This window comes from Pleuronectes platessa, chromosome 22 (assembly GCF_947347685.1).
Source record: "Pleuronectes platessa chromosome 22, fPlePla1.1, whole genome shotgun sequence".
Classification (NCBI taxonomy): Eukaryota; Metazoa; Chordata; class Actinopteri; order Pleuronectiformes; family Pleuronectidae; genus Pleuronectes; species Pleuronectes platessa.
The window spans coordinates 10,816,191-10,842,900 of record NC_070647.1 but is presented as its reverse complement, the minus strand read 5'-3'; the positions used below and the strand labels follow the sequence as shown (position 1 = coordinate 10,842,900).

General features: G+C 44.0%; 5 protein-coding genes across 8 annotated transcripts in view; 2 read left to right on the top strand and 3 right to left on the bottom strand.

Moving 5' to 3' along the window:
- Positions 1-4,198, bottom strand: part of nrcama (neuronal cell adhesion molecule a) — a 52,785-nt gene extending 48,587 nt beyond the window's left edge. For all 3 annotated transcript variants that reach the window (XM_053414915.1, XM_053414911.1, XM_053414914.1), the window contains exon 1: positions 3,978-4,198. The gene's annotated coding sequence lies outside the window, so the exon portion shown is untranslated. The remainder of the gene's footprint in view (positions 1-3,977) is intronic.
- Positions 4,199-9,089: 4,891 nt separating this feature from the next.
- Positions 9,090-19,118, bottom strand: pnpla8 (patatin-like phospholipase domain containing 8). Its single transcript, XM_053415161.1, has 10 exons — positions 19,022-19,118; positions 16,204-17,117; positions 15,898-16,047; positions 15,657-15,808; positions 14,840-14,934; positions 14,553-14,724; positions 14,363-14,420; positions 13,980-14,174; positions 10,945-11,140; positions 9,090-10,195 (listed from the first exon to the last, which is right to left on the bottom strand). The coding sequence occupies exons 2-10, from the start codon at positions 17,104-17,106 to the stop codon at positions 9,921-9,923; spliced, it is 2,196 nt and encodes a 731-aa protein (XP_053271136.1). The 5' UTR covers positions 17,107-17,117; positions 19,022-19,118; the 3' UTR covers positions 9,090-9,920.
- On the top strand, positions 18,090-18,653 carry akap14 (A-kinase anchoring protein 14). The gene has a single exon (XM_053415459.1). It carries the CDS (start codon positions 18,090-18,092, stop codon positions 18,651-18,653), a length of 564 nt encoding a protein of 187 aa, XP_053271434.1.
- Positions 19,119-19,613: 495 nt separating the features above from the next.
- Positions 19,614-22,317, bottom strand: LOC128428892 (THAP domain-containing protein 5). The gene is made up of 3 exons (XM_053415162.1): positions 21,920-22,317; positions 21,233-21,419; positions 19,614-20,965 (listed from the first exon to the last, which is right to left on the bottom strand). The coding sequence occupies exons 1-3, from the start codon at positions 22,003-22,005 to the stop codon at positions 20,234-20,236; spliced, it is 1,005 nt and encodes a 334-aa protein (XP_053271137.1). The 5' UTR covers positions 22,006-22,317; the 3' UTR covers positions 19,614-20,233.
- A 184-nt stretch (positions 22,318-22,501) lies between these two features.
- Positions 22,502-25,846, top strand: LOC128428538 (dnaJ homolog subfamily B member 9). 2 transcript variants are annotated; one of them, XM_053414744.1, is made up of 4 exons: positions 22,519-22,618; positions 22,652-22,675; positions 23,274-23,528; positions 24,453-25,846. In XM_053414744.1, the coding sequence occupies exons 3-4, from the start codon at positions 23,312-23,314 to the stop codon at positions 24,923-24,925; spliced, it is 690 nt and encodes a 229-aa protein (XP_053270719.1). In that variant the 5' UTR covers positions 22,519-22,618; positions 22,652-22,675; positions 23,274-23,311; the 3' UTR covers positions 24,926-25,846. The 2 variants fall into 2 exon arrangements, with proteins under 2 accessions (XP_053270718.1, XP_053270719.1); XM_053414743.1 differs by having other exon boundaries at positions 22,502-22,675.
- The last annotated feature ends 864 nt before the right edge of the window (positions 25,847-26,710 follow it).

Sequence of the window (26,710 nt, the reverse complement as noted above, 5' to 3'; positions counted from 1 at the left end):
TTATCATGTTTTGAATGTCCTGCTGATGCAAAGTGTGTCAGTCTGACACAGAGGTGCAGTCTAGCACCTTTTAGTGCAACAACATGCCTTGCAAAAACCGCAAACAGACTTGCTGCCTAGGTTTCTGCTGAAACCGGAAACGCACCTGGAAAGATGTGATGATCAAGATGTTTCCTCTCTTGTATGCAAATGTAACCCCACTTTGACCTTGTAACTGAGCTTTTGAATAAATACACTGTATACGGGAAGTACCGTCGAAGTTGGCTGCGACCTACTCAAAGGTGCGGACTTCCCTTGCAAGTAAAAACTACGTACGAGTGTATGTGTGGTGTTTTATTCAGTGAATTCTTACAACATTGATACATGTCTGGGTGAAATTCCCTCGACAATACGTGTCTAGAGCTAATTTTCTGGAGTTCACGTCTAATAACGGCTAGAGATGTCAGGCAGGAGTTTATGAATCTACATACGGAGAATGCTCCTGTTGTGGTTTCATCAATTCATGCTTATCGACCTCTGGGGATGAGTCTCAATAAAAGAGCATTGTTTCCTTGTTGTGCCCGAAGCAGAGCGACGATGAGATTGAGAATCCAAACCATGCATGAGCAGTATAATATGCATGGTAAAATAAATAAATAAAATTAAGAATGCAGATGTGCAAACAGATTCTCAGATTAACGATGCTACACAGCATCTGCAGTAAAAAATTACTTAAAAAGTATTGAAACGTTTTTAAAAGCTGATTATATTTAGAGGATTTGCAGATATTGATCCCAGAACAGCACTTATCTTAAAACCGTGCCCTCACTTCAGGCGACAGTGGGCAGAGAGAGAATGCACCTAAAGCGGCCATGAGCTCCATCACCTGACTCCTGTCTAATGGGCCGTGGATAAGTGGGAGAGTGACGATGACACCGCATCCGGCGTGAGTAATGGCTCGGCGCTAGCCCTGCACCGGCAGTCTGCGGAGTCGTCACGGGACACTCGAGTCATTGCAACAGCAGCAGTCGAGGTGGCTGCCATGACATGACAGGGCACAGCATGACATGGTGGTAAATGATTTCTTTTAAAAATTGTATGGATTTGAGAAAATGACTCCTCATCTTTAAAATCCTGATCATTTGGCTTGTTAAAGTGTCAATTCTGGAGTGTCATTTATTTCAACGATTAAGATTAATATTTTTTCTTAATTGGATCAAATTAGTTACATTAGGGTCATGGAATAATAGGCTTTTTATTACAGCAGACATGTAGGCCTGCTTTACACTGCTGCACAACTGCAAAGGCTAAAAGCATGTATGCAGGGCCAGTAGGTGGCGATAAAGTCAACCTCGGAATTATTTTTTCGGAATTTTGCTCCTGGGTGAGGTCGGTGGTTTTAAACTCTTCTTTATGGACATTTTACAAATCTGAGGTTAATCAATTATGCATTATACCTCCTCCCTGTGCATCAAACAATTGTTATATTGCTATTAATGACACTTACAGTGCGATAATCATTGATATTGTTTCAACGCCCTGCCCATTAAATGCCTTTTGATGTCTCGTTATAATTGGTTTCTCTGTGGCAGACGGTCCACACATCATCATCATCATCATGATCTAAAGGTTGAACGTGTCTCAGACAGGAACAGATAGAAATCAGAGGGAGCCGGCGAGATGGGTGGACTGTCTCGTCTCCTCTCTCGCTGTGTTCCTGTAAACTAAAGAACAAGGTACCAAACGCTGACAGCTACTTTAAAAAATGTAGGTTAACGGGCTGAAAAATTCTCGTGCAGCTCGAGGTTCGTGGGCGCAAACAGCAGCTTTCCAGATGTAGACAGATGTGTTCTGTGTAACGTAGAAAAATATCGCAAGATCACATGGAATATATCTGTGAACGATAAATAATGTAAGGTCTAATTACTTGCAATGATGGATGACGCTCACACTGAACTCATTACATTGTGTTACAACAGCAGCAGATGCTGACTGCAAATATTATCACTGCATAAAGTAACGCACAATAACACTGTCATTCCGTCATATTGACTCTTCCTACTCACTGTCCCTTTGTCAGGTGGGAAGCTGGCTACACTGCAAACAACACAACACAAGGCAGTTTGTATCCCTATTCTATGGCAGTGACATGTGGGCCCGATGGGAATTAAACTACGAGCTACACAGGACAATGCAACCATGCATTTAACATTTCATTAAAATCACAATGTGGGAACACGTGGGAGCTTTACCCACTATATTCCCTCACACACACAAACATTCACCTACACACACACAAGGTATTCCACTAAACTTTAGATCAGGGCTTCCCAAGCGTTTTATCCACAACCTCCAAAATAACTGGGCCAGATCCTTTTGACCCCCATTATCCCAAAGGATGTTTAGCCTGTTTACAAAAACATAAAATAAACCACCCGCATGCTCATGTACCAATGTTTCCTGTGGTGCTGTAAATTAACCTGCTGTAACCAATGCTGTCACTAATCTGTTATCACCTCAGGGCTCATGTGGAGACAAAGAAAACCAGACGGCTGGTGATTATTTGAATGGTTAGTATTTTTTTTTAAGCTTTGGTGACACTCTTACCTGGAGGCGTGAGATGGGGAACATACTGGACAGGTCATTGGCGTAAAGGTTAAATATGATGTACATTATAGAATTATGTTTTTTTTTTAATTGTTTTTGTGTTTCTGGAACTCATCTTAGGAGTCCCAACACTTAGTTTGGGAAACACCGCTGTAGATGACCTCATTTCCAGTTACTTTGCATCACGTTCATATTGTGAGCTGAGTGGATGGATATCACTATGCACTGATACTCAAAACGGTGTAATTGGGTCTCAAATGTGCAAAATTAGTAAACTTGTCCCTCTTACTGTCATATGACAAGATTTGTTGTTTGTTTCATTAACCAATTTATCAAATAACTGCTTTAACTCTACTCTTGACTGCAAATACTGATAAATGGGATTTTAATTCATTTAATAACTAAAATACACATCCCCAATAAGATTTTCAACGCTGCTCTCTTTTCCTCTGTTTGTTACCTTCTTGTGTTACATTGTTTATTCCTACCCTGGTGGCCTATGGCCTTTCACGTATGCTGCAACATGTATTAAAGAGGGTGACAGATGAAGCTAAGTCTAAATTTCTAACCAATCCAAAGGCAACCAAGTCTTAAGATGCTGTCCTCTCCTCTCTCCTCCTCCTGCTCATCTAGACACATGGTGGTTTCCCCCTCGATGAAAAACAGCTTATTCAGGGTTTGGCAACATTTGAAGGAAAGAAAAACACCATTTTATCTCCCTGAGTTATATTTTATGCAACAATCAATGAGAGATGTTGATCAATAACAATAAAAAAAAGAGGCTGCTGCTGCATGCACCCCCACCCCCCACCCCCCTGCTAATCAATAGACACCTGCTGACCGGCCTATCTGAACCTGAATATGTGAAAACAAGGCCCTGCAGCAGGTTCTCCTCTCAACCTGCCTGGAAGCTGTTCCACTGCTTCATCACCGGCAGACATCCAGCGATCCTCTGAGCCGAGGGGCCTGCCCGCCCGCCTGCCTGCACCGGCCGGCACCAGCAACAATAACCCTGCTGCTGCTGCTGCAACTGAACAAACCCGATCCAATGCATCAGCACACAACACATCGCTCGGCCCCGTTGCTCGCTCCTCGGGATGCAGTGCGGTGCAGGGAGACGCTCGGGCTGCAGTACTCCCAACGCGTTTGATGCTCAGTGAGATCAAAGGAAAATAGAAAGAAAAACGCGACAGGCGCCTCCATGTTGCTGCTTTATTTGCACCTGGTCACCATCATCATCATCATCATCATCACCACCGGGCTGCCGCGGTGTAGGGAAAAAACTGCACCGATTTCACACTCGTGCACTGCAGCGTTCTCCTCAAACCACAGATGATGAGGATTACACATCAGATCCCTCCATCTTTACAAAGAGAAAAGATCAAACTCACCGTCTGCAAACCGGCTCCTGTTTCCTCCCCCAGCAGCAGCACTGACTGTGTGTGTGTGTGTGTGTTGATGCTGTAAAGAACGATGAGGTGTGTGTCTTGAGGGGCCGTGCCCGGTGTGAGTGTGTGTGTATGTGTGTGTCCGTCCCCCTCAGCCGCTGCAGCAGCAAGCTGTGGTCCACACGGATCCTCGGCTCTCCTCCTCACCAGCTCCCCGCTGCTGTCAAAACCAGCTCCGGCCCGAGATCGTCTATGCCCCGGTGAAGAGCGCCCACTCTGCTGCGGGAGGGGACTGCGACACCGTGGGCGGAGTCAGAGCGCATGCGCGGGGGGGTGGTGAGGTTCATAGCTTGCATGCATGTGGCATTAACGCATGGGATTTATTTGGAGTGAAGACCATAGTATAATACACTGCTTCCATCTTTGATCCACTGAAAGGACTCTGGAACAGATGTGCCTACTATTTAGGTTATTGATTAAATTGCAGAGGAATTAATTGACAAGTCACAGAGAAGCAATTTCTTGTTCTACTTCAAGAATGATACAAAAGCTAAAGATATGAAAATGATAAGATATCATGGCCCTATATGAAAATATATGTGCAAGAAAAGCAATGAATGCTTGAACTAGTGGATTCTTGTCTAATTGCTCCTGACATAGACGGATGGACGACATATCTCCACTTCCTCTCACTTTTCACAATTGAAGCCAAAGTATAGTCGGGTCATACTTTGCGAGCCATCATGTGATCGGTCTTTGTTCGAAATAGTTTCCATCATTGTTATACTGAGAAGGTGATTAGGGCTGTGACTCACTTTTGTTTCTTTATTAATTAATATACATGTAATAATCTTGATCAATGATGAATTTCGATGTTCAAAAGCCAACAATATGATATGAAATATATTGTAAGTGATAAAGAGCAAAAAATGCATGAAAAATTGAATGTTTCACATTTTTGCTTGAAATTTGCTTTACAAAAATCAATTAACACAACAGCTCTTCTTTAATTCAATTAGTCGACCATTGGTTCCTGCTCTTGTCCCTCCACTATATTAAGGTACTTGTAGTGGGTTGGATTAAAAAAAAACATCAGAGTGAGACCTCTTTCTTTTCCACCCACTATCTGTGTGTGCTTCCAATCCAGTGCAGGAAGAAAAAGGAGGGGTGGGTGGGGGGGGTGTTTAGATGAGTTGCAGCAGGTCCACCTGCAGCCACTGAAATAAACAATAGACCTGGACAACACTGTCAATGTTTTTCAAAATAAAGTCGCCTGGAGCGGAGTTTGTCAGTGTAGCTTTTTCTTTTGTATTTACACTTGTACTTGTTCATAAAACCAATACGTTATCCTCTGATTTGCTGATATGATCTTATACTTGGTTGATTGACGTTTTATTGATAATTAGCTTCATCACTGGCGATTACTTATTTGTTATTGCCTGTTCTAAATGGAAGGTAAATAAGAGCATTGCACATGATAAACACAATGTGATGAATGATGGTGAACACTTTTCATTTTGCTAAATTACCTGAGAGGTCACATCTGATCTAAACGTTTCCCGATGTCAAAGAGTCGGGTGCTTCTTTGCCAAACACCCGACTCATTCCCGTTGTGAACTACAGAACCTTCATCTCACATGTCAGCCCTGTGTCAGCGCCCCCTCACCCCCCCATCACTCACAACCTGTGACAGGCCGGGGGATGCCTCCACACACGTTGTCATCCACACATCAAGTCATCAATAGGCTGTTTCCACTCTCCTCTCCTGCTAGGACTCACACGATTGTGTTTACACTGCAGCCGCACATTTTCCACCATTAATTTTGGTGGAAAATGTCAAGCGTCAAAAATGTGTGTGCTGGGCTTTTAGGGCTTGGAGTCTCCCCGTGAGGCGTTTTCATCAGAACAGTGTGTGTGAAAAACAGGGGGTATAAACACAAACTGCTTCTTCACATGATAAATGCATGTAGTAACACTCGTCCAGGCCGAGGGGCAGGAGCGTTCACAAGTGAGTCATGTGGTGTTTGCTGGGAGTAATGGTGACAAGGCCAAAACAAACGCAGGGCGATGGAGCTCTGGTCATTACACATGCTCTTTCACACCAGATAAACAATGTGTTGGGGTTTCTGTATATGTACTTGCAAGATGATGGGGAAACACAGAGCCAAAGATAGGATTACAAAAAATGATATTGTATTTCGTAACTATTAACATTTGGTGATAGGGTTGGTAATCTTGGAAAAGCAAGAGCCGGCTAAACAGAATGTAACCAAAACATTCCTACCCTGCCTTCCCGTCAAAGATCGGCCCCCGAAACAAACAATGGCAGAAGCCAACCTTTCCCTGATTGTCTGGCTTACTTCTGGCCATTGTCTCAGTGAAATGATTGACAGTGGGCTACAGACACCGGCTGTTATATTCCAGACAACTTGAATCATCACTGGCTATCAGCAGAACCAACATTGATACCATCTGTACATGCATGTGCAAGATGATGCACAGACGTTGCAATAGAGGACACAGACAAATAGAGTGTGTGTGTGTGTGTGTGTATAGGTGTGTCCCGTCGCTAACCGACTGGCAGGGACCTGTGGAGAGCCACACCACTGTGCAAACTGCTCAGCCGTTGCTTTTCCATTCCTTGACGTGACTACAGACAGATGTTTTTCTGGCACCGTAACATTACCAACATGCAGCTGTGGAGTGTGAAATACTCCCCGGTGCTTTGGACATTTTTCAGGAAACAGTGAGTCTTCTGTCTCTCTCATCCCCACATTGTTACTCAAAGCAAAATTTAAAAAGACACTGTGTAAAAACCCTCATCATGTTCCAGCAAGAGTATACATCTTTAGGATCCACTCCAAAGCTTGTGTACTTTAAAACCAGTTCATACTAGGCTGGGGTTTACCATGGTGAGAAAAGGCCTCTCTTATAACAACCAGATACTGTTATTGTTTGCACAACAGCCTATCTAACTTGGGATGTTGCAAACTGACAGGTTTCTCACGCACGACTTCTCCTGGTATGACCCGGGCAGGAAGGGGGGGGGGGATCAGTAAGGATTTCATTATATGTGAATCCTCCTTGAGCCCTCTGTAGTGACAGATGGAGACGTATGAATCAGTTCCTTCTCCTTCGTTTTTATTACTGAGTGAGCGTCTCTCTCTCACACACACACACACTTCTAACCCCTGAGTGACCTTTTCCTTGGTTGCAATGACTTGTTCAATGGCTCTTCTTATGTAACCGTGTTTACATATTTGCAGCTGCAACCCATCACATTCAGGTAGGGCACAGATATTAGAAAAATTAAAGCAAAGCAGTGATAGAAACAAGGAATGGCAACTTGTTTGAGCTTCTCCTTGTGCTCTTCAGTGTTTGTGTACGAAGATGACACACGTTAGGCTGATGGTTTGTGTGTGTGTGTGCCAACTGCGGGAGCACGAAAGCAAACACAGCGCTCGATAGGAAAGTTAAATGTGATCACTTTTTTTAGGTCAATTGTGTAACACGTCTACAGGATCGGGGATAAATTTAGGCAAATGTTGGCTCACACACATCGGGAAGATTATAAACGAGAAGGGAACTATAATGGTTGCTAGGGAACACCGTGAGACCAGACTATCTAAATCTGAGGAGGAGGAGGAGGAGGAGGAGGAGGAGGAAGAAGAAGAGGAGGAGGAGGAGGAGGAGGAGGAGACGGGCAGCTCCTGCCACAACAAGCAACTAATAACGCAGCTGCACAAACTATCGCCGGTATCGCTCTCTCTCTCTATATGTATAAGTATTCGTCACTCCTTCATGTAATCACAGTCTGACAGGCTTCATTTAACCTCCACACTTTGGCTATGTTCATCCTGGTTCCCATGAGTGTGATGCAGGCCAGAGTGTTTATCTTCTGCTCACCTCATTCGTCCGTCTCGACTGCTCTCGTCAGAGACACAGTCTGACGGGAGGGTTGAATGAAGTGGCAAGCTGTCAGAGTCCAACCGCTGTAGATTTTTGGGGAGCCTAAACCCATTTACTAGAGATTACCCCTAACCATAAACATTGTAATAAATTACTTTAAATAATTGGCCAAAAACTGAGATGTCTAAAGCAATTTCATGGCTTAATTGAATTTCAGGCTCAATGACTCAGGTTTCGCACTAAACACAACAGTTTTGAATACATTGTATCATTTCAAAAAGAAAACACAAGTAAAACCAAATATGTAGAACTTTTTTGGTGGATTTAAAACGTGAATGCACATCTTTTCTGGATTGTTAATTTGGTTTGTAGAAGTCATTTAATCAATTCATCTAATAAAGATCGTACATAACCACAGTTTCTATGACAAATGCTTAACTAATGCATTTAAATGGCGACCTTTTTGAGGAATTCATTGGCTACCTGGTGCATTGTGTTTTAATAATGTTTTTTTGAGTCCCATCCGACTCTTAAACATGGTAAAGGCAAATCAAAAAAACTCTCACACACATCTTCATCTAAGAATTATGAAGAAATATTTTCCAGTCCCACTGCAACAGATTGATTTGAGCGATCCGACCCCTCAGTCGACTCACTAAAAAGACCTGATGAGGGCAAAGCCAAGTGTAGGTAGCAAGTACACTGAGGGCTGAGCGGGTGAAGCTCCTGCTGGCATTGGTGGGTGGAAAAAAGCCTGGCCCATCAATCTCTCAGTCAAACTAGTTGTAAGACTGACGGGAGCGAGGCACCAGTCAAGTGAAACACTCGACATATTGTTTTGTGTTTCTTCTGACATGTGTCGTGGTGACTTGTGGGCGAGAGCCATTGTGGCATATTGTTTACGTTGATTGGGGCAATGACGGGATTGAATCCCAGTTTGATCTTCAGTGGGATCAAATCAATAAAGCAGAAAAACATTGTGTGTAATTGAGGGGGAGGGGGGTGGGCAATTAATCATAGGAAGACCGTGGCATTCATATGTGGCAACTCTATTGTGGAGCGCTTTGCGATGTGTGATTGTGCGAAGAAGAAAGCATAAGAATGTAAAAGCAGATAAAGATGAGCAAAATCAAATAATATAAAAATATATTATCATCCCTCAAATTTGTATACAGGTAGAAAAGATCAGAGATCAAAAGAACAGAGTTTCATCGCATTTGAAATCAAGTTTTATTATTTCATGACACTTTTTTTTGCATTCCACAAATTAATGAGGAAGGGAGTATCTTTTTTAGAACATGTCAAATTGATAAAGGGTGTGGGATCAAAAAACAGGGCTGAGGAATTCAGGCTTAATGGAAATTACACTAACTAACATATTAATCTACAGATTAGATTTGTAACACGGATTATATTCTAATAGTTTATTATGTTATCAGATTTCAGTGCGGGTGTATGTGTCAATACAGAATAATGCATTTCTTCCATCTTAATCTCCATTCCTCACAATAACACTCATAAAATTCAATATTATTTCAAATATTATTTACATTTTGAAAGTTAAGAAAAGTGCATGAAGTCTTTCTTCTGTACAGTGTAAAGAAACAGGCAGTCACGTTTCTGTTCTCACTGTGCAATCATGTGTTAAATTACAGGAAATGAAAAAGAGCATCAGTCTTTACAAAATATGCATAAAGTTTTCACAACAATAAATGTGGTTGGATCGTGCACCAGCTCCAACCTGCTGCATTCCTCACCTGAATTCTATCTTACAAACAATAAATTACATATTTTTTAGATATTTTCACAATATTATTATTACTACCGTCTGAATTGTCTATGGATAATCATCTTTTAGTGTTTGGGAAATAAAGGTGAAACTTTGAATATTTACACAATTCATTTTTGATTCCCATTGAAATAAAAAAATAATAAATCCAGCTCGGGTCCTTTTATTTATTGGTGGTGTTTTGACACTCAGGGTCCTCTTACCTTTAAAAACTCTTTTTTGTGGTCTTTCTGTTGCCAGGCTAACCACTACAGCTTGGAGATGAAGGGCAGACCCTCGTACATGTCGGTTTTCAGCTTGGCCCACTCGGCCAGCCTCTGGATGGCGCCCTTCTCCTGGCTGAGCACGCTCGCCGCCTTCCTCAGCTTGGCCTCGTTTCTCTCCAGGTATCGCTCGCCCTCCCCCTTGAGGAAGTTCAGCTTCTCGCTGCGGCTCTCGTTCAACGGGATGTCCTCACTCATGTAGGGGTTGAAGCGGAAGTAGGTGTCTGGGGGCAGGAGGGCGTCCAGCATGGTGTGCACCTCTGCAACCAGGATGCAAGGGGAGTTTTTTGTTAAGCTGTCAAAATCCGACACTAACTACAGGCAATTTTTAAATGTTCATTGGTATTAAACATAGAATACATAACTTCCGCCTCTAGGGTTTTTTCTATGAAAACAACAATTAAGACTTAAAGCTGCCTGGTTAACATGTGTATCATTAGCTGTTTGGTTGTCTCAACGCTTGCCGGCGCATTTGGCTCTTTGAAAACCGGTTCGCCCCAATGAATCCTGGGATAGGCTGGTCCGGGAAGGATCCACCCGTTGGACCCTTCGCTTCTTGGGAATGGATGAACGCATTGGTCTCCCGCATTTCACAAAACCTTCGATATGGGACAGCTAAGTCCTGCCGCTGTGACACAAGTGGTCTTCCAAAGGATGCAGCCCGAGAATTGAGACGCAGCTCTAGTCTGATGACATCACAAAGCAGTGATCAAAGGAGTTGTTGATTCACGTTACACAAAGTGACCAATAAAACCAGTGAAAGCTAAACACGGCTTAATGGCCCGCAGTGTATTTTTCTGTACCACAGAAGTTATAGCAGAGACGGGTTATAACAGAATTTCAAAGGCCACAAAAATGAAACATCAAGTGACCATGAATAAAATCGTAGATTTCTCTGATTAAACATTGTTGGAAACATTTTGGATAATGTAAGTACACAATAATATATACATAAGTGTAGTTGATTTTAGACATTTTAATATAGAATTGTTAGATATTGTGGTCCTACCCTCTGTATCTGTGGCGCTGCTGATGACGTGGGACAGCTTGGTCTTCAGGCTGGTGTAGGTCGTGTTGTTCTTGCCCGCCGTCTCGTGGCGTCCGGTGCCCAGAGACAACACGCACTGCAGAGGCGTGTTTGGCCACAGACACTTGCACTCATGGATGGCCAACGCTGTGGGGTTGTTAATCAGAAGTCCTCCATCCTGAAGACGAACAGAGACACACCTTCAGCATCTCTTCACGAAAATACGTTTACACACATCATCGCATAAAAGGCTAACTTTGCATATGTGAGATGCGCCTCTGGTTTGAATATATTGGATGTGACAGCCTGCAGGGGACAAATGGGGGTGAAGAGGACACGCTGTCCCTGAGCTACACAGCTTCAGGCCGGAGGAAAAGAAACTCCAGGGGCCAGAGATGTGCTGCGCTGGCAAACAGCTCTGTTTATTCAGGAGTAAACAAGTTGGAAAAACGTGAATCAGCAGCTAAAAGACCTATTTTTGTAAGGGGGGGTAATTTGGAACAGGATTGACCTATATAATGAATATAATGGCTGCGACCCAGCTTGAGCGTAATGTGATATTGCATTTTCCCCATTCTAATCCTGATTGATTCAATTTAGACGCTTTCCATTAATTATTTGCTTGCTTTCTTCTAATCGGTCATGTGCCGTCGTTTTCACTGAACACTGTTTCTGACCTAAACGATGCCGACAACGAAGAGAGAAAAAGCCACCATCAGGCTGAATAGAGGCTAAACACTCCTAAGTCTTTCCCCCCCAGTTCTGCGCTGGAACTTCTCCAACCGCTGAAGTGCTTTTGGCGAGGATTAGCGGAGATGGAGAGTGTGGCACACAAGAGGTCTGACGCTGCAGAGCGGAGCTGGGGTAAAGGTCATTTTCTTGCCCCTGGGGGGGGGCAGGGCAGGAGAAAATGTCTGTTTTTATGAATTAAATGCAAGATCACGCAGTTACAAACACCTGCATAGCTTTAATATTTTGCTCTGAGAGACTTCTGTCTTTGTCCTCTGGGATCATTTCTGGACAATACAGCTAAACTAAAGCATCGTTCTTCTGCTGGTTACGAGGCTGTTTCTACCCTCAGGTGAACGCTACTGGAACAATGGAGCATTATTTGGCAGAATGTGTGTGTTCACTCTCGAGACAGCAGGTTAATTACCCAGCTGCTGCTCAGTGCTGACCCTCAACCTCTCGCCCTTAACAGGGGGCTCTCTAAGGGGTCTTTAGTGTGTGTGTGTGTGTGTATATATATATATTATATCAATAACCAAATGCAGGAAAATCATTGTGTAGTTTCATAATGATTGATTGGTAAACAAAATGCTTGAAGTGAATGGAGCTAAACAGTGAGCGCCCACTTTTAGAAGGGCTGCTGATCCGTAAATACATTTTCTCTATTGACATTAAAAAAAAAATCCATAAGAAAAAAAGGCCTGGCCGACCAGCTACGAGGTGAATCGTGAACTTAACACATTTGATTTGCATTATCTTAAAAGTGAAGGAACTATGCATCCCATAAACCATCTAGAATGATCCCTTTCCAATGACTTCCCCCCCCCTTGAAGTTTTCATCCCTTCCGAATCATCTCCACAAACTGCAGTATGTTAGAGAAGGAAATAATGGTTAATTTCATATGGACCTGTGGCTTCTACAGGAGCGTTTCACCATCTCCTATAGCCTGTGGTAAGTGTAGCTTGGGTGGTTACATAGTTAAAAATCTCCTTTTAGAAAACGATTTTTACAATTCATGCTGTTGAGCTCCATGTCTCTCTTCGCTGTATTTATGTACAGAATGTGTGTCTGTGTATTTTTGGTGCCGCGCATGGGAAATTTTGTCCTGAGAAATACCGCTGCTAGTGCTGAAAACTAGAGTAGGAGTGAGACCGGTGGGTGGAGACGGTAGCGCAAACTGACGATAAAAAGAGGATAACAACACACACACGACTCATTCATGCCCCATCTTTTCATTCCATGCTGTCATCACCGAGTCTACAGGAAAAATGGCAGAGATGCCAGCACATATCATGCAAGCAAATGGAAATAATGGCTTCCCAGACACAAAAAAAACTCTTGGGTCATTTATTTTAAATCTGATTCAGGAGAATCGTAGCTAAAGTCAGTAAATATGCAGAGTGGGATTAGAGATTAAGGTTCTGTTATTGATTAAAACCGGGTTATGGGCCGTCTTCTGGCCTTAGGAAATGGCAGGGGAGAGTTATACTGGTAAGAAGTAGGGATAAGGCTAATTTAGTCTAAGTAGGTTATCAAAATGAAGCTAAGCCTTGAGGATAATTGCTGCTCATAAAGACCATCTAAAGATATCTGACCTAATAATCGAACTTTATCAAAAAACATATTAAGCCCACTGTGTGAGCAGCTCCCGAGAGGCAAACCCAAGAGGTATATAAAGATCATAGTGGACATGAGTAAAGTGCTTCTTACTTCAGACACTTTTGTCCAGAATGATTTGTAATGACTGCAACAGTAAAGGAACAGCAGCAGCCTGGTTCTCATTCATTCACCACTGATTTAACCCTAATCTACCATTCTCTGACCTATTATAGTATACACAGCAGCCATCGGGGGATTGAGCCACTGTATCGAGGTCCCGGGGACAGGCAGGCTTGACGATCCATCTGTATATACAGTTTAGAGTCCGCCTCTGTGACTCAACAGCAACAATAATTATACAATACTCTGTGTTCTCATAATAGAGACAACTGCTACTTTAAACTAAAACATTCCAACCAAAATCACATATTAAACTTCTATGTAATTCTGACATCAGACAGACAGGGCCTCTCTGCCCCTTGGCACCAGTCCTTTCAAAGACACGGCCACATTGTGAAGAAGAATAGTGGTTGCAGAGATTTGACTTCTCAGATCACCATGGTGACCGATGATATTGCTGCTCTGCTTTTTATCCATTCTGCATCCATTCTTTAAATCCGTATTATTCAAATTAACAACCCTAAATAAGGTGGATGCTTCTCCCAGAGTTCTCTGCTTCGTGTCGTACCTGGTGAAGATCTTTTCCCAGGACAAATTCCTGGAAGTAGCCCGGAGCAGCGGACGAGGCCCTGATGGCCTGCCACATTTTGTGTTGGCAGTCTCCAAGGTAGTGGGACCTCACACCGGGCATGAGTCTGTAGTTCCTGAACACATAGGCCTTCAGAGGTAATCCCCTGTTCACAATGGTGCTCACTGCTGACACCTGGTGGACAAACAAAAGGTTATTTAAAAAACTGTGTCATATACATTTTTACAACTCATTTTAAAACCTGAAATATAATGGGTCTTTGAATGTCTGTATGTTTATATAAAATAAACACAAACACAATTAACACCTGCACAAATGTAGTATTTGTCTGAACAGAGTGAAGATAAACAGTTGTGACTTACTTTTGGGCAGTCTGGGTCCCTGGCAGTCTCAATCATATGCCCCTCACCCATCCGTTCCCTGGAGAAAACACAAGCATTGATTACAAAGGAGCAGAATTCAAACTACCCCAGCATGCAGCTATTTAAATGACTTATTTTGAGCAGCAGGGAGGAGATGTCATGACATGAAAGACAAGTCCTGCAGACTAACTTGAGGATGTTTTCCCAGATTTCACTGTCGTAGAAAGCATGGCTCCAGCCCATCTTGACGGTTCCAACGATTACGTTCTGCTTGAACACATCCGAGCCCAACTTCCTGTACAACTCCTCGCACTCGTCTAGGGGGATTCGATACATGGCCAACATGAAGGCCAAGATGGCACCTAAAGGAAAGAAGAAGACATTTTGTACAAAGGGAAGTTCACATTAAATCACATGTGGAATCAAAGACATTGAAATAAATTAAACTCAACAGATTACTAAGCAGTGCCAGTTTACCTGTGCTGACTCCACAGATGTAGTCGAAGAGCTGGTGGACTGGTTTCCCGGTCATCTCCTGCAATTTACGTAGAGTTTGAAGGGCCAACAGTCCCCTGTAAAAAATGTTGATTTGTGGTGATTGTTGAACTGTTTTGACTTAAATAGAAATTAGTTAGTTAAAATTTTTCTCTGGTGCAATAGAAACCCATTTGTTTTAAGCGACACGCTACATTTTACTGAGCAACAGCGCCCTCTGCAGACATGTGTGTTGGTTCAGGCGATTAAGTGGGTTTCAGGTCCAGAAGAAATAAAGCCTAGTCCCACTCACTGAACTGAAACAGTGGATATTACCCATGATCCCCCGCTTCCTGAACTAGGAGGGCTGTCTCTGTAACAAATACATCAAAACTCTGTATCAAATTTTTGATATTATAAAAATGTTTTCTTTTTAACTGATCCACTGTTCAGTTACCCTTGTACTTGCTTGATCTTATTCAGGCAATTTATGCTCCAACCTACAGTCAATACTGCTCACAGGAGATCGTACCCACTCACCAAAGTTACATAGAGAGAACAGACATTCAGGGTGAGGAGTGGGACACAACTTCAAGTCAGTGAATCATCAATCTAATTTTGAAGCTGCTGTTGTAAGGTTAAATGACTGCATAGTCTTGCTTTAATATTTTCAGTGGTGCACACACTGCAAATTATGGTCAGCATCTCTTTTCTGTAGCCGCAGTAAAGATTGCAAAGGAAGGTTGTATCATTTTATATTAATCTGTAGAGTGTTTGTTTGTCAATTAGATTTAGACGGGGAATGTCTCAGAAGCTTTACCTGGTCCCTCCTCCATCGATGGCCAGGACTCTGATTCCTCTGCCTTTCACTGGTTCTGTGTAGCCGACCAGAGCCAGAGCTTCTCTCACAGCAGACTGGAGAGGAAGGTCTCTGGCCTGGCGCAATCGAAGCAGGCAGGGCAGAGCACTTGCCTGAAGGAAAAACATGGTGTCAACTACATGTCCAACTTTGTACAAACATTTAAGGACTGTGAACCCCATCTCACAAAACTCGCACTGACCTTGATAGCTACACCTCGTGTCTCCGGGAACTCCCGGAGATGATGGCTGAGTTCCTCCACGCGACTAGTAAGGAGTTTGACATCTGTGACCCTCAGCAGGCCTTTCACCAGAGCTCTGGTCCTGTTGTCTACACTTACCCTGGCGATTATCTGCATGACAAATACACAGCATGAAGAAAAAATATAAAGCCTCCAACACATTTTACTTAAGGGGCCTCTTTTATTTACCTACGAGCCTTTTTAAAGCATTTTGATATTGCTGATGTTTTAACATTTTGGACTCTTCTCAGCATCAGTGCCTCTTACCTTCTGCCTTTGAGTCAACAGCTCTTGCTTCCTTTCCTCCGTTTTCTCCTCAACATCTGTCTTCTCCTCTCTTTTCTCACCAGCGGGTTCTCCCACAGCGACCGCCGCAGCCTTTTCTTTCTCAGCTGCAGCGCTTTTGGACTCACTTCTAAATTTTGGGACCAGTGGTGCAATGTAGCTGCCAACAAAAGCCTGAACGCTGGGCCGAGGGTAGGACAGGTAGCGGGTGAAGCCCTTTTTAGCAGAGGTAGTTGGCACCGGGATGGGTTGAGCTATGTTTTCTGTTGCAGGGGTGTCAGAGGAGTGCACCCCCACTGGTGGACTGTGCTTTTCTGATGGAGAGGTAGTTAGTGGTTCAATGTTCTTGGCCTCCGCCACCGGAGACAAAATAAGAGTGTGTTCCCCTGTTCTACGAGGGACAGGGTGAGGAACAGGCTCGGAGACGGGAACATCGCCTCCTCTGTCCGGCTGCACTGGTCTGTGTTCTACATCCTCTCCCTGTGTGTTGGTGCCAAAGTAACTATTGATGTGCTGAGCCAGAGTGTTGTAGGTCTCGTCCATGTTGGTTGAAAGAGCTGTCGGGTGAAACAGCTGCGTAGATTGTTTTGCCACAGTGGTGGACGAGCCTGGGGCGGACACTTTAGCCGCTGAAGCTAAACCGGATGTTGACTTATTGGTGGCAACAAGAGGAGTTTCTATGACTTGGTGACTTTGCTTGTCCAACTCTTCCTCTGCTGTGTTCTTCTCACCTCCGTCCTGCTCTTTCATAACGGGTTCGGGTTTTTCTGCATGGGTGCTACCGACTGCGGCGCCACCAGGCTTGAGGCGGGAGAACTTGGCGATGAGGTCGGTGCTGCCTACTGCCTTGGTTACGCTGTCCAGCGTGGTCCTGATCCGAGACATGCGTTTGCTCACTGGGAACAAGAAGAGGTTTACAGTGTAAAATCAGTTTGGAAGGTATTTATGATTATTGCTGGTTCCATAGTTACAATACAACTATACTGAAGGAAATTTGGTTTAGTGCAAGTAAAAGAAGACAAAGCAGGCGTGATCAAAAAAAGATGTTCAGTTGTGTCGAAGTAAAAGTGATAATTAAATCAAATAGTCCACATGGCAGATAGGCATTTAAGAGCAAGTGTTTTTGTTTATGTGCCAAGCTCTAGATGGAGCAGAGACTTGCCCTGTAATGTCTGTGATGGTATGTTGAGCACCTGAGGAGGCAAAGATGATTTGGATCATAGCAACATGGGTTGGGTTTTTGGTCCGAATGGGCCATATTCCTGACCCGCTCCTCGTAAAAACCAAATAAATCAAGTCTCCATGGAAAAATAAGTTAACTAGTGAGCCCATAATGTAGCTGAGCACTTGGGCTACCCACGGTAAAGATGTTCCTTTTTTCTCTTAAGTATTGTGTACCCATATTGCTTAGTAATTGTGTTTTTGTGTAATTTTTTCTTATGGATGTTGTGTATTTAATTAAGAGTCATTGGAGAGAGGCCACTGCCTTTAAACAGTCTGGCAACAAAGGCAGCTGTCTTTACATGTCGGTGGCAGTTTCTGTTCACGGTGTAAGTGCCTCTACGAGCTACCACTGCCACGATTTGAGCTTGCCCTTACTGGAAACACACTGGGTTTAATTTATCAATAAGGCCTTTACTGGTCTCATACCTCCTTACACAACCTCACTGCTGTCTTCTCATGTGGTCTCTCATCTAACATGCTGCATCACACTGCAGGTGCACACGGTCTTTCAGTAAATCCAGTTTCTCTCATGACATAAGAACCAAACAGCTGGCTCTCTTTCTACAGTGCGAGTGGAACTAGAACCAACAGAGGGCTCCATCGAATAGCCTGGTAACCATAGAAACGCCTAGCAACAGAAACGGATGGTGACACCAGCTTCCACAGAGCAGAGCAGAAATAAGTCGCTGGATCTGGATATGGAAAACCTCGCATCGCCGTCCGATGTGAGTCTCACAGCAGAGTCAGCTCGGCTTGTGAAAATCCTTCTGAAGAGACGCACCGTCGCCGGGGACCAGGAGGGAAGCCCCGTGACGAGGAGGGTGGACTGGGTGTCGAGCGAGGACTTCACGGTCGACGAGGGGGAGCGACAGATCGGGGAGTACATCCGATCCTGGGAGCTGTCGCCCCGCTGGCTCCACAGCCTGTACTTCCTCTGCACGGCCGAGGAGCAGCGGCACACCTTCCACCACTACCAGGCCCGCTTCAGCGGTCCGACGGCGGACCGGCCGATCCAGGGGACGGCTTCCGTCTACTTCGTGATGTGCGAGTCCAAGGTCGAAGCCCGGGATCAGCCCGTGCAAGTGGGCTTCTTGGTGGAGTCGAACACGCTGGTGCACACGCCCGGAGCCACCCGGTTCACAGAGAAGTGGCTGGCGGAGGTGATCGAGAGCAAGACTGCGCTGCGACATGCGACAGATGCACCTTGATCAGCCCGGAGAGCCACATCCAGCTAGCAAGTGTTAGCTAAAACAATACTCTGTTGACATGATGAGGACTAGATAGCTGCCACCATATCAATGGCTGCCACAGCTTCTGAGTTGTTTCCCTCGCGTTTGCTGCACTGTCAAATGTTAGCGAGCTTCCCACCAACCGTATTCATGGGCAGACACGTTTTTAATTTACGTATAAGCTCATTAAAATGATGACACCTCTCAAGCGTGATTTGTTTTGATGGTAGCCTGCTAACCACACGGCTAATCGAATACTAGCCACAATGGCCCCTGCTAGCCTCGTGAATGAATGTGGTGTTCTCTAAGCAATAGCACGTGTGAAACTACACACGTCTTCTTCTTACCTTTCACGACACAGACCGCAGCCGAAATATTTCATTCTATGAGGTGCTGGACGGAGAACATAAACAGGAAGTAGACTGGAAGTGACGCGATAGCTCTGTTTTACGGGGCGATGTTTTTTTTCTGCCACTAGATGTCGACAAACACCTTTATAATTAACTGAACATATTTTTATTAAAAACTATCTGAGCCCATGAATTCTGGATTGCATATGAGTTGGTGCAGATTCAAATAATTGGGCGAATAACCCAATTATTTGAATCTGCACCAACTCATAAATATCAGTCCCCTAAACATGTCTGTTTTCGTTTCCCCATAAATATCAATGAATTATTCTGTGAGTGTCACAATATGCCCTAAAGAGAGGGGTTAAACAAAATCTTAGATCCCTACCCTGATCTGGATCCACACAAATATTGAATTGGGGTCTTTCCTGGGCCATACCAAAGCCTTTCATCAAGTTTCACTAGTCCATTCAGTTGTTTTTGTGTAAAAACCGCTGATGAAATTTCTGCCCGTCTTGGTGGTCGTAATAATCCTCAAAATGCGCTGACTCTAGGTCATCAGTCAATCAATACAGTCAAAGCTACATGATATTTTACCTGGGCAGAGGTTTATGACATAAACAAGTATAAACATCTCATAAAATGTACATTTATGACATCACAACAACATGACATTATAGTATCGACTGGGTAGCAAAGGCGAAGTCTATAAAACACCACGGACGACAATGCATAAGAAAAACTGCAAAAGAGCCATTTGGCAGATAAGATGTGGAGTTGATCAATTCATAGAACAGAAATTCAGGAGAGGCATCAGTCACAAATTGAAACAAATCACTGAAAATCTATCAAATACGATGAAAAACAACTGATGGAACTGCTAAAGAAAACCAGCAAAAGAGCCTTCGATAAGAAAGGACATGGTGGCGATCACACCACAGTCCAGAAAGTCAGGAATACATAGCAACAAGCCACTGGAAATAAGATTTGAAACAATAAAGGGGGAATACAGTGCCATCATGTGGACATAAGATAATCAGAGGAAATGTCACAAACCAACAGGTATCAATAAAGTTGTATAAAAAAGAGGTACAATCAGTATTTCTATGTTTTATGAATGGCACCTATAGAAGCATGTGCAACATGTCTGCAAAAGGGACTTAATGGTAACAATGTAAGTGCATTTACATCCACAATTTATGTCCAAAATCAGAGCAACGTGGATGAAATATAATCTTCTAAAACTTTCTGCTTCTCTTTGAAAACCACCCCGTCCCTCTTCAGAAGCCCAACCTCCGTCTCAAGAGCGTGGATCTTAGCCATGGTGCTCTCCTCCCTGCGATCCAGCTCCAAGATCTTTGCATGCAAACTCAGGATCCTGCTCCAGAGCTGATCTTCGTCCGTGTCCAGTCTGCAGTATGAGTGCTCGTCAACGGAAACGTGCTCTCCCTCACCGGGTCCCCTCTCCTCCAATGAGCAGCTCGTGGGTTTGTCCTTAACCACTTCAACTGTAGCGAAGCTGAAAACCTGACCCAAAGCTGCTTGGAGGGCCGCTGCCTCTCCATCTGAGAAAGAGCTCAGCGCCTCACAGCAGAACACAGTCACAGCAGCGTCAGCTGGCTCTTCAGCGTGGGTCTGGTCACACGGAGGCGCAGCGAGACAAGACGCTGTTGGCAGTTCGCTGTCACCTGGTGCCACACAAGCAGCTGCCTGTGTCTCTGACAGGTCCGCGTGGGATGATATCCCAGTGTCTGGCAGATCAAATATCTTCTCTGTGTGTTCTGCAACACTGTTGTTTGTTGGTTTTGACTCAAAGTTTGTGCTGGTTCTCCTCAAAATGAGTGGCTCCCTACTGGGAGCGGAGTCAAACCCTGTGGGCTCAATGTCAGCGTCTAAAGTCCCAGGCCTGGTCTTGGAGCTCCGCACTTTTTTCTCACCATCCTGAGAATAAAACAAAAGGGACACTTTATTAAATGAGACATTGCAAAAGTCAGAGAAGTGCAAGCATAGGCAAAGACACTAACAAGCGAAATGATAAAGAAAGCAGTTTCCCCGCAGAGCTGTATAACTATGACAGACGCTGCAGAATCACAAGCTATGCAAGAGAAGGGAAAATTCAGGACAGACTTGTTCCATACTAACAACGTCTTGACTTTTTCCTGCAAGAGAAAGAGTGGACCCGGGCTAAAGAAGACAGCAGGTGCACACCTCTTCAGCGGAAGGAAAAACAGTCGGTACTGCCGTGCTCTTCAGGTAGCGGATGCCCCATCGGATATCGAAGCAGTCCTCTGTGAAGTGCTCGCTGCACAGGCACTGGTGTCGACTCGGGGCCCACTCCTCCCGCCTCATGTTATCCACCCATCTCTGAAGCCTGGGCTTGTCTTGTAATGGGAATCTGGAAGGGGGTTGAAGAAAGAGAAGTGTAAAGTTTAAAACTACAAGAAAGTTTTCCTGTATGAGAACATTCTTATTCAGAATATTTTGAATAGTTTTAATGGGGTATGATCTTGGGTTTGTATATTTTGTTCAGTGTGTTATGTGCCTGACACCTTGCTGCTGTAACACAGGGATTTCCAAGCTTGTGATCAATAAAGTCCATCCATCCATTCACATTTATTCCATGTACAATTATAAGCAGGTAAACAAATCATGTAGTACAAAATAATGAGACATTTATTTATAGTGCACTTTTCAACAGAGAGTACAAACTGCTATAATGATTGCAGAGATAAATCTCCTGGCACACTTCAGGAGGATGCTATCCGATTGTAGCGGAGATGTTTCACTCCACTAACATAATATTAACTCCTCGATGATCAATATTATCCTGAGACGCAAACACTCAGAGACAAATCAAGTCTATTCAAAGAAAACAGCTAAAAACAGGAAACATACGGGTAGAAGCTAATTCTCCTGTTGTCTTGTCTGGACCAGCTCCCCCCGCGGTTTCTGCAAGCCTTCACAGCGCAGTACCGCGGCATGTCTGCAGCCGAACCGCATGAAAACACCTGATTCTCGCACGTCTGTATCGAGAAATACGTCCACACAGCTTCAAAACACTATCACTTCCGGTTTGTAGCCCCCTAAAGGGAAGTGATTTCTGTCGTCAAGAGCGTTAACGTGCCCTCCGCGACTCTTAAAAGGATGCACGGCTACGGGAATGTGAGCGATAACGTGAAATAACATTAGTTACGCATCTTTTTTTTTATCTTTCACAATGAATTTCATGAAAAGTTGTTAGGGAATGTGGCTTAAGTTTGCAAACAAAAGTGAAAACGATGCTTTAGTGCCGCGCCTCCAATGAAAAGCAAAGGCGGAAGTAAAGAGCGGCTTGTCCTCTCGCTCGTGTGTCATCGCTCCCACTTCCCGCCCTCAACGTGTGCCGCCGGCTCCTCCAATCGGCGCGACGCGAATCACTGCTGCCGGCGAGCGGACCAATCGCGTTGCGAGTCGTGGTGCTCGGGCTGTGGAATGCGACTCGTCAACAAGCGTCAGCCTCGGATCAGCTGGAGCCGCAGAGACAGAAGTGCAGGTCCCTCTTCCAGGTGAGCTGACGGTTTGCTGGACGTTCAACATCCATGTCGTCGAGCGGACATCTACCAGCTGAAGGTCCGCTGACGAGGCAGAGCTGAGGGAAGCTGCTTCCAAACGGTGAGTGGTCTTTATCCCGAGCTGACGCCTGGTTCTGCTTGTTTGTTAGACGAGCCAGCAAAGTAACGCTATGAGTCACATATTCTGTCTGTCATTGAATACATCGTCTCCCTGTAGTTACTCGTAAAGTTATAGAAGCAAATTGAGCCATATATCACCCAGTGTACATTCTGTTATTAAACCCTTTTATATAGCTTCATTTGTTAGTAAAGTAATAATATAAAATAAAGCTCTATAATCACCTATTACGGCTGTTTTTGAACCCATTGTATAGTTTTATTTGCTAGTAAACTAATTGTAACAAATTAAGCCATATAATATATATTCTGTCTGTTATTGGAGCCATTATCTCGTTGTATAAGATGGTAAAGTAACGCTAACAAGTAAAGCTATATGACCCACATTCTATCTGTTTTTGAACCCACTATCTATTTGTATTTGCTGACAAAGTAATGCTAACAAGTAAAGCTCCCTATCATACATCCAGGCTGGGTTGGAACCCGCTATCTAGCTTTCGAACCGTTTGCCGGCATCCTTCTTTGTGTCAGAGGTGTGGGACCAGTCCCCTAACCGAGGTGTCAAACTGCTCTCCTCACAGTTGCAGAGGTGTCAAAAGAAAAGAGAGAACTCAGCAGTATGGCCGCGGCTCAGTCCGTGTTGCTGCTAGCGGTGCACGTTCTCCTGATCTCCGAGTTCATCCTGGCCAAGAGGGACTACTACGACATCCTGGGGGTTCCCAGAGAGGCCACCAGCCGCCAGATCAAGAAGGCCTTCCACCAGCTGGCCCTCAAGTACCACCCGGACCGCAACAAGGGCCAGGACACCGAGGACAAGTTCAGAGACATAGCGGAGGGTATGTGCGTCGTCATGTCGGTCATTTCTATTACAATGTGGGGCAGATATTCAAGTCTCTTTACTGACTGGGTAGACCCTGTTAGATTTTAAACATCATATCTCTCCTGTGACGTAAGATTGTTGAACATATTTGAGTAATGAAGGTCAAATAACTAAAGAAAAGCCAGTGTTCCAGGATAACGTCTTCAATAGGAGGGTTTCTCTGTTATTCTCTGAAAAACGATCCTCACATTCACACCTGTAACAACCTGTCTTGTTCGTTTTGTCAGGTGACATTTTATTGTGTTAAAAACGTGAAGGAACATGTTCAAGAAGCTATTTATAGACACGTCCTGACGTCACAAGGCCCCACTGGGAAAGCATATACATGGAAATGAAACTGATCGTGGTTCCCAGCTTTTGTTGACAATGAATAGATGACAAACATTGATTAATTTAGTAAAGTTGAACTAGAAATGTGCATCAGTGACCCCCATTCGAACTTGGTATTAGCATCTGTCCTGAGGGATCCAATCACAAGTGGTCACCATGGAGTACAGGTCTGAACACACCTGAATGCGTCATGAATGGGTCCTGAAATCCGATCACTCAAATATAATGGGGAGGCCGTCTGGCCACATTCTTTAGCTGCGTGAAGGTTAATGTGTCCGAGGCCACACAGGAGCGACAGCCTACTTGTAACTGTTGTCTCAGACAGGCTGGTCTTCTCAAACACAAATGACAGTCATGATTAATTGTATAGAGAACAGGAAGAGAGCTCAGATCAGTGGATACAGGGAACACATTCAGAACATTTTAATGCCAGGTGTTTCCTTAATACTGTCCACCCTGCATCTAACAGTAGGGGTGTAACTAGCACGTGTGAACAGAGCCAGGGTCATGGCAACCAACAAGTGACGTCATGTGTCTTTGTTTCCTCCAGCGTATGAGACATTGTCTGATGATAAGAGGCGGCGAGAGTATGACCAGTTTGGCCATGGCCCATCACCAGGGGAGAGCCATGGTGGAGGAGGCGGAGACGCCTACAACTTCAAACAGCACTACCAGTCCTTCAACTTTGACGACCTTTTCAAAGAGCATCACGAGCATCATCAGCAGCAACACTTCCACTCGCACAACTTCGCTCAAAACCAAGAGCACCAGAAGAGACACTTTGACAGCCACTTCCAGGCCCACCACGAGGCCATGAACAGGCACAATAGACAGTTCCAACAGCAGGAGGCCTTCGGCGATGGACTCTTCGATGACATGTTTGAGGACTTGGAGAAGATGTTCTCCTTCAACGCCCACGGTGCCAGGACTGACGGCGGATTCCAGAGCGCGGGGAAGCAGCACTGCAGGACAGTGACGGAGCGGCGGGGGAACATGGTGACAACCTACACTGACTGCTCCTGAGGCGGGCTGAACACGGCTCGCTCACAGACGGCAGCCGTTCAGAACACTGCTGGGCGTTAACTTGTGGTTTTTTGAATCGATTGCTAATTTATCACTCGGTGGAATAGAGAATGGTTTTGTGTGGCTTTTTTTGTATAATTTCCCGTATGTAAGGAACAAATATCCAAGCGAGCCTCGTGAGCGGCTGCTTCCAAGCAATAACAAGCATAAGTATTCGTCTCACTCAGACACCTCCCTATTATTTAGCTTGTCAGTTTCATTTTGTGTACTTATTCATTTGTTTCCGGATTGACGAGACTCAGGTATGGCCTAAAGTCAAAAGATGACTTCTTCTTTTGTGAGCAGTGAGGCAATAAGATTGATCAAACATCAGTAATAAACTACTGCAGGTTATTAGGCCATACTGTACAACAACCTCTTGCTGATATAAGAACATGCTGAAGAGTCTTCTTTGCGTTTGATCCTCATCTTAATGATTAAATCACACATTTGGATTTGTAGCACTTGTATCAAATTTTGCTGTGAAAATGAACCTTCGCATCCCGAGATGTGCGCAGGTTGGACGTAATCAACTGTTACCTCGTTTTTCTGTTTCTTTCTACAGAGCTGCATCTACCTTCTCTCTCAGTCAGGGCAGCCACAGGCAGCGTCTGTGTGCTCTTGCTCTATCTCAGCTCTTTGACCAGTTGTTTTTGACTGTCACAAAATCCAGGCGTCATCTACCAGTGAGGCCGAAGGGTCGGAAAAGTTTCCTGAACTGACAATAATAATGTGCAATATTTACTAACCTTTTGCTCTTCATGATGCCTATCTTTCATAGACAGTGCTATGATAATGTCATTGTCTGATGTCCGCACTTTGTGTGTGTGTGTGTGTGTGTGTGTGTGTGTGTGTGTGTGTGTGTGTGTGTGTGTGTGTGTGTGTGTGTGTGTGTGTGTGTGTGTGTGTGTGTGTGTGTGTGTGTGTGTGTGTGTGTGTGTGTGTGTGTGTGTGTGTGTGTGTGTGTGTGTATGTGTGCGTGTGATGAGAGACCCTGAATGTTGATTTGCCTCACAATGCTGGGAGAACAAATAAAAAAAGTTACGACTGCAAAAAGGTGTGTTTATTTTTGATCATTTAGTCTCAGAACTATGAATTATTAATTCAGGTAAAGTTGATATTTAACCTTTAATTAGAATATTGTCAAGAATAAATAAGAGTAGGAAATGGAAATTTGCCTCCGGGCCATAATCTAAATATATTTAGTGTTAAACAGATATTATACAGTGACATTGGTCTTGTAGGGGTTGTCATGCTCCTCAGAAGAAAACATAATGCGACAAAGTATGGAATATGGTATAAATTTATATATGCAGTTGCTGATAGCGTAACAACTCTTTTCACAGAGCTGAATAAAGTCTCCTAATTCTCAATTTAAAAAGTAACTTATTTTTTCAGCCCCACGTCAACAGTGATTTTCACCCGTCTTCAAGGAGGCTGTTGTTCACATTAACAACCAGTAGAGGGCGAAATATCACAAGACAGGGCTTAGTTTAAAGGTTCAGTGTGATTCAGATTTAAGATTTGGTAAAAGGGATCTTTTGGCAAAAAGTTTATATAAAATAACCCTAGTGATGTTTTCACTCGTGTATTTTGTTGACTTTACCCTAGAAATGCCCTTTATATTTAGATACTTTATATTTACATAGTAGGTCCTTGCTTCGAAGGCCACCATGTTTTTTAGAGTATCCCAGAGAAACTAAACATATTTTGAGTTTTGATGACAACTGAAGGCTACCACATGTT

What these genes read in the sequence shown, in the direction of transcription:
- akap14 (XM_053415459.1), top strand. Translation starts at nt 18,090, where the DNA reads ATGGTGACACCAGCTTCCACAGAGCAGAGCAGAAATAAGTCGCTGGAT.
- LOC128428892 (XM_053415162.1), bottom strand. Translation starts at nt 22,005, where the DNA reads ATGCCGCGGTACTGCGCTGTGAAGGCTTGCAGAAACCGCGGGGGGAGC. An exon ending in AGGAGAATTAGCTTCTACCC is followed by an intron (nt 21,420 to 21,919) that starts GTATGTTTCCTG and finishes ACCCCCTTCCAG; the next exon opens with ATTCCCATTACAAGACAAGC. An exon ending in TTTTTCCTTCCGCTGAAGAG is followed by an intron (nt 20,966 to 21,232) that starts GTGTGCACCTGC and finishes TTTTATTCTCAG; the next exon opens with GATGGTGAGAAAAAAGTGCG.
- pnpla8 (XM_053415161.1), bottom strand. Translation starts at nt 17,106, where the DNA reads ATGTCTCGGATCAGGACCACGCTGGACAGCGTAACCAAGGCAGTAGGC. An exon ending in ATCGATGGAGGAGGGACCAG is followed by an intron (nt 14,935 to 15,656) that starts GTAAAGCTTCTG and finishes CATTTTTTACAG; the next exon opens with GGGACTGTTGGCCCTTCAAA. An exon ending in CATCTGTGGAGTCAGCACAG is followed by an intron (nt 14,725 to 14,839) that starts GTAAACTGGCAC and finishes TCTTTCCTTTAG; the next exon opens with GTGCCATCTTGGCCTTCATG.
- LOC128428538 (XM_053414743.1), top strand. Translation starts at nt 23,312, where the DNA reads ATGGCCGCGGCTCAGTCCGTGTTGCTGCTAGCGGTGCACGTTCTCCTG. An exon ending in GTTCAGAGACATAGCGGAGG is followed by an intron (nt 23,529 to 24,452) that starts GTATGTGCGTCG and finishes TGTTTCCTCCAG; the next exon opens with CGTATGAGACATTGTCTGAT.